The sequence below is a fragment of the Xenia sp. Carnegie-2017 genome, unplaced genomic scaffold (assembly GCF_021976095.1).
Source record: "Xenia sp. Carnegie-2017 unplaced genomic scaffold, XeniaSp_v1 HiC_scaffold_41, whole genome shotgun sequence".
Lineage (NCBI taxonomy): Eukaryota > Metazoa > Cnidaria > Anthozoa > Malacalcyonacea > Xeniidae > Xenia > Xenia sp. Carnegie-2017.
The window spans coordinates 397,895-408,290 of record NW_025813506.1 but is presented as its reverse complement, the minus strand read 5'-3'; the positions used below and the strand labels follow the sequence as shown (position 1 = coordinate 408,290).

The following is a 10,396-nucleotide window of genomic DNA, read 5'->3' as shown; positions in this document are numbered from 1 at the left end:
TTCGGTCATCCAGCTGTTCTAGTGACAAATGCTAGTCCAGTGGCAATAGGTGCCGTTTTGTTAAAGGAGTAGACTGGTGAGCTAAAACCTATTGCATATATAAGTTGATCCTTTACACCTACCAGAAGGTGATATTCACAAACTGAACGTGAGGCATTTGCCTGTGTTTGAGCAGTTGAAAGGGTGCATAGTTTTGTTTTTGTTATTGAATTCACGCTATTTACTGATAACAAAACGTTGGTTGGTTTGCTTTCTTTAAACTGTCAAAAGATGCTCCCTCCACGAATTCAGCGGTTAGCGTCGATGTTGTATCAATATAAGTATAAGATAAAACATATTCAAGAAAAAATGAGTATTGCAGATCCTTTTTCAAGATTGCCTTTAAATGAAATTGATAAAACAAGTTCCGGTAATGTACCGGATGAGTATGTTAAAACGGTTGTTGAAAATGATATGCTAGAAAATTGCGCGTTGTCGCTATCGGAGGCGAAGGAAGAAAGTGCAAAAGATAAAATCTTAAATAAAATTATAAAGTTTGTTTATTCTGGTGAATGGTCAGTTGACCCTGACATCATATCATTCACAGTTCTTCGCGAGGTATTTTCTGTTTATGAGGGTATTTTATTGCGCCGTAGCGTCCCAACTGCTTTTCAAAGGCAAGTGTTAAAGCTTGCTCTTGAAAGCCATGTGTGTATCGTTCGGACTAAGCAGTTATTGAGGTCAAAATAGTATTGGCCAGGAATGTAGAAAGCTATTGAGTCTACAATAAAAGATTGTCCAGCGCGTGCTGCCACCAGGCCGTTGAGCAATAATACCTTTGCAGCCGGTGCAGTTCCCCAAAGGCGCTTGTTTAAAAGGAGCAGTCGATATCGTAGGGCCATTAGAAAATTGTCAATTGTCTCAGTAAACTCAAAAGAGCTAGAGGGGAGTGCACAATCTTACCACAAGAAGATGAAGTCTTATCATGATCATAAACATCGCGCTAACGCTCATGCTTTTATAGTTGATGTATTGTGTATCTTGCAAGGACTAAATCTAATCTTAATGAAAAAATTAAATCTAGATTTTATAATGTCAATACGTAGGAAGAGATACGCGTAAAATAGTTAATACACTAAGTGGGAAAAAGTATGTTAGAAATGTAAAGTTGTTGTGCGTGCATGTCCCACTATTATGGCAGAAGCATTAGTAATTGATGATATATTAGATAATTCAAAAGAACGTTCCAGGTTTGACAATTCTGGAGAAACAGAAAGTACAGTAAATAATAAAAATGAAAGTCCCAATGTTAACGAAGCACATGATCTACGAATGATACAGTTATAAGAAAGAGGTCAGGACGTATACCAAAGGCTCAAAGCCTACGAGATCAAAGGCTATATATATTATTGACTTTTTAGTTAGATAAATCTATTGATAGTAATTGTTTTAATATAAGAAAAATAAGTTAAAAACATTGCAGGAGATAACTATAAAATTCTACTTAAAAATTATTCCTAGGGAAAGATGTTTTAAATAATATGCATGGCTTGCTTTACGTAAAATATATCTTGATTAATATAATCATAGACATAAAGTAGGCACATGTAAAATAATGTTAGCTAATACTGTGATGAGAGGGAGTCAAATCAAACACTACAGCATCTAATCTTTGTTCTTTTTTGTATGGATTTAATGACCGATGAGATTTTTGCATACTGAAAACTACATTATTTCTTTTTGAAGACTGAAGCCGTTTCCATGAAGCCCAGATAACACTGTCATTTGTTGTGACTTTTTCAAACAGAATAAAGTTTGTTGCATTTTCGTCCCAAAAAAAAACTCTTTTGTTTTTCAATTAACGTCTTAGTCATTGATTGGGAGTATTTCAAAATTTTCCATTCTATCTTTTTTGCCTTTGAAGAGATATTTCAATAGTTTCAAAAAGTTCTTACCAAAGCTTCCTCCATTCCAACTACAGAAAACATGAGCACGAAAAAAAAATTATTTAGCATATACTATTAGCAAACATCAATTTCTTACTGTTGTCTGTTTTATTATGAAGAGTCAGGGCCTGTCAGGCATTGTCCATGAAAATCTTTCGGTGGTGATAAATACGACATGGTGATGTTACAAAAACAAACTTGTAGAATGTTGTTTGGAGAAAGTTCATACATCGTGCAGAATACTATTGTCAGAAATTATTTTTATCATTGATTAAAGTGACATTTTCAAACACATGTCATTTTCTAGCATGTTGTTGCTTTCCAACGATACGAACCAGAGTGAATGACTGAGGCTGACAGAATGAATAATGTATATCTTTTTATTAAGATATAAATTATGGTCTAAGTTCGTTAAAGTGTAAAATATTATTCGAGGGATATAGCCTCACTTTGTAAACTTGGTTTATTGTGATAAATCTGCACACAAAAAAATTCAACTATCTTGTACTATCACCAGAAATAGGGAAACGTTAATTACTGAAATTCCAAATATAGTGTTGCAAAGTTACATGTAGCTTTCACTGTTACTTCAAAAGATTTTTGATCGCAAAACCCTAGTCATTGTATTTTCTGCGTTATATCTGTAACTGCACCATCACTCACTGTAGCATTAGTGATCACTAACATCTCACAACTTCAACATCACCAACCATATTTTGTTGATCAAACCACGAGACATTAGCAAGAGGATTACTTCCTTCACTTATACACATGACTCATTATCACGTTCGTCCACATCAAAAAGTTGGAAAGATTGACGGATCTGGGGTATGTCAAACTAAATTAAGATAACTGTTGATTTTATGGGAAATCAAACATTTTAAAACAATATTTTTAAGGAAATGTTATTGTAAAATTTATCGATTTTTGAATTCTATTGCTTTGTTGAACTGAGCAAAAAATCAGCAAAATATATAATTTAAAATCATCACATTCTGATTTTCACCAGAATGCATAGCAGATGAATGTTAACAAAAAGTCATTGGTAATTTGCACGTGATATATTTTCTAATTGACATAATTTAATGTTTTTTTGTTATAGTGAAGGCTGAAAGATAATTCATATTTTGCGGATAATAACAAAAAATATATAAAGAGGCAGCAAGCCAGAAACAAGAAGACTAAAACAAAAGAAACTCAAAATAGCATGAAATGTAGGAAAACTCCTCTCTGCTTTCCAGTTGATGGTTCAATAACACTTTAAGAACTGTATCTTTCAACACATTTATTGAACAGATGCATTGACAAAATCTTGCCGCAGAATAATAAATAAACAGAAGGGTCACTCGTTTCGGAGCCTTTGATGTTTTTGTCCTCACGCATGTTGTGCCGCGCATATCGGTCGCCCTTATACAGGCAAGATATTAAGGGTTTTCCACTTGTTCTCAACCACTAAAATGATCAAACGTCATTTCTTAAGTTGAAATATCTTAGATTTCAATACGAAGAAATGACGTTATGTTCTTGCAGTAGTTTGAAACAAATAAAAAACTTGCTGGATTAATGGCGGCCGCTAGGACGTGTTGCATTCTTGAGTGGTCCTTCTGTATAATTGTTATTCTGTTGTCTGGCCAACATATCTCTCTTTTTTTTCCTACTGCTACTTATTTTTTCCTTTGATAAGTGGGGAGGAGGTTAAATGTTTTTTAGAAAAAATTTAACAACCATTGATGAGGGTGATATCTGATAGTTTAGGGGGTGTCCCAGAAATGTCATCTATAGTTCTTATATTTGCATGATTAAGTTGATTTACTAGTTCTTGGTATTTGATTTGATAAAAGAAATTATCGTTTAACACCTTTATTTATACATGCCATACTCAGCATGATAAATGAATGTCGTATTTATTCATGCTTCTACGAGTTATTTATCTTAGTTAGAAGTAGGTTCTCGTGTACAAACGGCAAGGACCAATTTTAACTTTAAAATACTCTAACAAGCAATAATTGCCAGAATTTGTACATAGTGGTGCATGGAAAAATTTTATTTGGGCACGGCAAAACACTCGAAAGTCGAAAATGTTATTCTGTTAAATCCACAAAGAGATCATTGGTAATTGAAATAACTAGAAAGAAAAGTACATTCTTTTTGCTTTACATATTCTTTACCAGAACAATCTAAGTGAGTGAGTGAGAAAAAACAACGCAACATTAATGCTTGTGTACCGCACTAATTACAAGTGCGAAGTGCACGGTGTACCAAATATCAAGTTTCTTGTAATATCCGCCCAAACGAGGTATAATCAACGTCTATGATCCCCAATAAAGCATATAAACAAATGATGTCTTCAGCTGTTTTACGGTAAAGCAGAGAGCGGGTTATATGGTAAATCACGGCGAAATTGAAGATAAATAATCATATACAAAATGCCAACTTTACTTATGTCATTTTAACATATTCAGAGATATGATATCACTTCATGTGCACGCACATACAGACGGACAATTTTTCAGTATATAACATAGTGTTTAAAACTCTGTACCTTCTGAGAAATTAAATGCAATCACTTTTTTACAGTAGCTCTTTCCCATAAAATTAGTCAGAAAAATAGATGGTGTTGCAAAATAACATAAAATCGTTAATACGACATGTTGCACCTCGTTTACGTACTATAGAAACACGTAAACATACATTTCGACATTTCATGATATAAAACGCAATTTAATATTTTCGGATGCTAAATGTACCTGTCGAACATTAATATTTACTCTTGTTCTAGAGCAATATGACGCAAACGGTGCCCACTGTTCTGCATTTTTAGAAAAAGAGTCAAGTCTTTTTAAAACATCGCGAGAATCAAAATAATTTTTGCAAACTGAACAGCGATTATTTATTTTGTCACTCTTCTCGTTGAGTAATTTAAGTAGGGGCATTTTACTCCCGTTAGCATTCTCCACCCATTTCAAACAGTCAGGAGGTTCGTTTACTCGTCCAACTTTTATAATACGCGGTACGGCGTGATAAGAAAGTCTTGAATCTCCAGACATCACGATAACATCACCACTTTTCACGAAAAGAGCTGGAAAAAGAAAAAGAAAAAGAAGTTACAACGAGAATCAATGCTCCAGATTTATCTCAACAAATTTAATAAAACTACATGTGACATAAAATGGTGAGATTAAACATGAAATTAATTGTTAAAACTGTTAAACCACTTCTTTGAAAGACGTTTGATTGCAGCCTTTGCTGTCGAGTTTTTTTGTACATGACATTTGCTGCTTCTCGAGTGAGCGAGAAAATTTCTTAAAGCGGAACTGTGTTGAAAAATTAAATCGAGATACATCAAGAAAACACCCTAGGGCAAAGGCAAGGTGAACTTTTGAGCGTCTCAAAACATTCGAGGCAGCTTTAGAATTTATTTATTTATTTATTTAACGAGCATGAACGAACCATTATGAAAAAACGTGGTATGACTAAATCTGTGGGAGTCAAGGGAGCAAAAATTTTGGTAATGATCGTGAAAGTGACGCTCGACTACAGTGCCAATACGAGCATACGACTACGGCAAAATTGCTGATAATGGACGATGTTGTGGAATTGCTGCTAATGTTTTTTGTTATGAACTTATGAGTCACAAAAAAACACAGTGAAGTAGTCATAGTTAACACTCAATTAGCATGACTGATATTATATGTCATAATCAGTAAAACAGGAAAGATTTTCGATACTTATTACCATATGGATAAATGTGTCTTGAAATTTTTTAATGAAATCAAATTATTTACCAGAAAATGTAATTTATGCCAACGACCTGCGCACACACGTTGTTTAACAGTGAATTTTACGTAGTCTTCGTGGATAACAACAAGGACTTGTCAAGATGATCAATATTACTATTGTTATAAGAGAACACATATCTGCAGGGTCGCGTCAACTAAGAAGTTAGTATATAGCAATTTTTCGCGATTCTATGTTGTTAAAATCATAATTATGGAGAGTGGTGAAGCCAGCCCATTTTCATACTCAATACAAATTTTTCAGCAAAATTATTATTCATTTTTTAGAAAATTAATTCCATTCATTGCCTTTCCACTAATTAAATAAAAAAATATTTGCACTGTAGGAGTCAAAAACGGGCTGGTTTGACTGGTAATTATAGAAATGTTTTCTTATTTACGGATGATGACATGTAGTACATGTTGAAAAATGAGAAAAAGTACTTACAAAGTGTCAAATGTTTTCCATTTTAAGAAATCAGTCGAGAAATTAGTCGAAACACGTACCTGTTGGGCGAATGTCACATGTCTTACCGCCAATCAGATAGATTGCAGATTGACCGAAACTTATTGAGATTAATGGTTGTGACAGATCGTTTTCGTATCGGTCAACATGACCGCCCATGCTGGACCCGAGTGGATAATAGTTGACAACACCAGATTGTGGCTGGTAATCATGAAACCCCAAGGTTGCTGCAATATACGTTACAAGGCAAGCCAAGTCTTGAGGAAAACCAAAGTAAGCATCCGATTTGTATTCCTCTTTGTTGTAGTCAAATTGGTAACCAAGATGAGTCCACCTTAATTTATTAATGTCGTCAGGCCTCGTTGATTTCATACTAAAATAAAAAAAACATATATGGCTTTGGTTTTGAAATGTGAGTATCATATGACAAAGACTTCAGTGTGGTAAAAAACTTGAATACTGTCTTGAAGAGGGTATTGACAATGGCGGCTGCTTCGTAATTACTTCATGAAAAACGTTAAAAAGACTCATGGAAAAGGTTTTCAGAGTGGAGCCAATCAGACGAAAGCGCTATATTGCACGGATCTCATTCCTGATAATTATTCATTTTTAAAAATCAAAAATTTTAAAAGTACATACACAAAGTATTATGTAAATATTTTCTGAATAAGAGTTGAAGCACCAAGTAAAAACCTCAATAAAATGATTGAAAAAATCAGGAGAAACTTTCATTTTTCAACATTAATGCCAGGATTACCAATGTTCAAGCTTATACAAAAAATTAATGAGTATCTCAACATACTTTAAAAATAATTTCCACACATGAATACTAAGTGTTAAAATACACAACATACAGAGCTTTGTTTAAGGCTTCAACCGAAAAAAAATGTTACATGCAGCAATGACCCCCAAGAAACTTGACATGCTTCATCATATCTTTTAGTACTATGTGATAGGTCATCGTCCCAAAACCACACTTATGCAATTTTGAAAAATGTTCTACTTAGACCCAATACTTGAATCATGCAACTAGTTTAATTTCTCTACATTCCCATCTGGATACTTAACCTGTTGTAGCACACCAACTCTACTATTCTGTAGATATTGCAACAGCACAAATCCTAAGCTCTGTTATGCATTACTATTAAAAACTGACTGAATAGTCTGGATTACGTACAAGTTGATCGAGTAGGTATTATTTTTGATACAAATGCATTAAATTTTCTGAAATCATATTTTCCAAACTAAGAACAGTACATACTATTCTTAATTACTGATAACTAAGGGGTCAAATCGAAAGGATACATATTTCAATCCTACATTGAGTAACAAGGGCCTCAATCTATTAATTAATAGTGAAAATGAAATCGCTTTCAAAACAAATTAACCTACATAAATTACACAGATATTCGCCTCCCCCCCATAGACGCCGGTGGTTAAATACTTTATACCTGAATTTCTAATACAGCAAAGCCATTTCATGTAAAGCATAGACTTAACTTACCAATAGTCCCAAAATGATTCGTCATCTTGCAGCACAATATCTTTGTGAACTACTAAATTTGTTGCATTTGGTTTACGAGGAAAATCTTTCAACAAACGTTGCACCATATAATGTTGAAAGCCTTTCTTGAAAGGATTGATGATAAACATAAATCCAGGACAAGAAACTACTTCAAAAGCTTTCCAATTAGTCGGACTAACTAAGCCAAAACTGTGGCAATTCAATGGTTCATTTGGCATATTTGAAACATCCACTTCTACAGCACGTCCTGAAAAAGTCGAAGGATTTTCGAAGTCAATCACATCACCAAAGTCTGGAGCTTTACTGCGCCTTTTATAACGCTTATATTCCTCTCGAACAGCGTTAAGTGTGTTGCTAGAGAGAATTTCTCTACTTTTCTCCGCAGCCATATTTGTTGACTTCACATGCAAAAAATCTTCAAACGACATCCATCAAAAGGAGGCGCACTCGGAAATTTTTTCCGAAGATTTTGGAAATTTTCTGAGAGAAGAAATGATGTTTATTAACTTATTGATTATCGAAGAATCAATATAGACTATTGACTAATCTTTTCCGCGTGGCGACAGGGCAAGACAAATGGTAACTGGTGAGTAAATAAACTTGAAATAAAATATTTAAAAATAATGATGTTTCTGTGCAGTAAAATCAATATCTGTTATTAAGTTTACTTCACTTATGGTTTACTTCGGTAATGATTAATGAATTTTGAATTGATCAGCAGACCTGCCAATTCTCCCGGTTTCGCCGGGAGACTCCCGCTTTTGCTGCATTTTTCCCGACCTCCCGACAAAGATACTAAATCTCCCGGTTTTTTTAAAGCTTAGGCTTTTAGAAGTTTGTTGGCATTTTTATTCATCGCATGGAAAGAAATACTCGATGAATAGCATTCAAAACATAACGCGGTGCGCCGGGAAATGGGCATGACATTGATTTTCGTTTTTTCGTATGATTATTTAACACAAAATGGCTGCCAGTTAAAATTTTTGTGCATAACACTTGAGGTAATCATTGCCATTTGCCTAATAAATCTATCTAAAAATATGTCGTATACAAGAATAGAAATCTCCAGTTTTTTTGCCAGATCTCCAGGTTTTTCTGCATTAATCTCAAGGTTTTGTATTCCTTGGGGTTGGCAGGTCTGTTGATGTTCTTGAAAAGGATATTACTCATGCTAGAAAAACATGCTCACTCTGCCTTAAAGGGAGGATGTGAGAGATTTGATAACACTCCTCCTCCAAGCTTTAATGTTTGAAAGATGTTTAAAAAGTTGGTCCATCCAGAAACTGATGGACAGCAAAAATACACCTGCTGATTGTGTAATTTAGTATCTACTTAAGACATTACAAAATTCAGTCCCAGAACTTAGAAACCCCCCCAGGGTTGAATGCTCACCCCTGTTTTATGCTAGGCATTTGTACCCTTGCTATCCTTGGTTTTCCTTGAAGAGATGCATGAGGGGTATAAATTTTGCAACAAAGTAGTTATGTACACAATTAAGCAAAAGCAATTTTGACTGATTCAATGATTAATTCAATGATAAGCAAAAGCCGTTGTGTTTAATTCGATTATGATTAATCCAATCATAATGAAATGTAACAGAATATAACAAAAAAGGTTTGACATGATGCTGGGAACAAGTAGGAAATGAAATCTAATCCAAACTTGAGCATACCTCCACCCCCAGATTCTTACACCCCCAGATTCTTACACCCGATTCTGATTGACCATTTTTAAACATAAAAACTATGACCAGCCAACAATTTAAAGAAATATAGTATAAAGCAAACTCCAAAGAAGCAAGACATCTTGAGATTGCAAAATATGCATCAAAACAAGACGAGAAGTGAACTGTAAATTTTCGACTTCATTTCAAAGTCATCCTCAGACAGAAGTCATCCTCAGATAGGATGACTTTGAAATAAAGTCGAAAATTTACATTTCACTTCTCGTCTTGTTTTGATGCATATTTTGCAATCTCTAGATGTCTTGCTTCACCAGATCTTGAAAACTTTGAAAATTCATATGCAAAACATATGTGAACAGAATAATCTTTCTCCCTTTCAGATAACTAAGTGCAAGCAAATATTTGCGGCATTGAAAAAGTGGACAAAACAAGTTCAAATCCCAAAAAGCTTACAAAGTGAAATTGCTTTATACTGGTTCACACTGTCTTTTGTTGCAATTCAAAATCAAACCAAAAATAGAAATTTTCATTTTGACATCATGCTTGTATGAACCATGTTGATAGTGCTTTATGGGTTATGAGTTGTTGGTCTATGGACTTTGGTAGTGTTAGTTTTTCGTCCGAGCATTAACAACAGCTTTGATGGGTGCAGTAGAGTCTTTGATATCACAAGTTTAGTCAGTCTATGAAGATATTTTAACCATTTGTCAAAAAATCAAATGGTTATGAGAAGCGAGAAAGTATAGTTGATCCGGAAAATGTACTTTAGTTCTAATGGTGTGATGGTGGAAAGATGTTAGGCCCTGTCTACACGTATCCGGATAAATTTGAAAGCGCAAAACTTTTTTTACGGTATTAAAAACTTCCGCGTCCACACGTAATCGTTTTCGGATCGTTTTCGCCAGTCCACACGTATCCGGATAAATTTGACAACACTGATAAAATTCCATTTGAGTATGCGCTTCAGACAAGATGAGCCTGCAAATAACGTGTACGTATATGTGCTTTCTTGACACTTGA

At 34.3% G+C, this 10,396-nt stretch overlaps 1 protein-coding gene across 2 annotated transcripts; it reads right to left on the bottom strand.

Annotated features, from left to right (window-relative positions):
* Positions 1–4,625: 4,625 nt before the first annotated feature.
* LOC124456048 (nucleic acid dioxygenase ALKBH1-like) lies at positions 4,626–8,173 on the bottom strand. 2 transcript variants are annotated; one of them, XM_047006592.1, is made up of 4 exons: positions 7,672–8,173; positions 6,209–6,540; positions 5,711–5,818; positions 4,922–5,004 (listed from the first exon to the last, which is right to left on the bottom strand). In XM_047006592.1, the coding sequence occupies exons 1-3, from the start codon at positions 8,118–8,120 to the stop codon at positions 5,754–5,756; spliced, it is 846 nt and encodes a 281-aa protein (XP_046862548.1). In that variant the 5' UTR covers positions 8,121–8,173; the 3' UTR covers positions 4,922–5,004; positions 5,711–5,753. The 2 variants fall into 2 exon arrangements, with proteins under 2 accessions (XP_046862547.1, XP_046862548.1); XM_047006591.1 differs by lacking the exon at positions 5,711–5,818 and having other exon boundaries at positions 4,626–5,004; positions 7,672–8,142.
* Between the last annotated feature and the right edge of the window lie 2,223 nt (positions 8,174–10,396).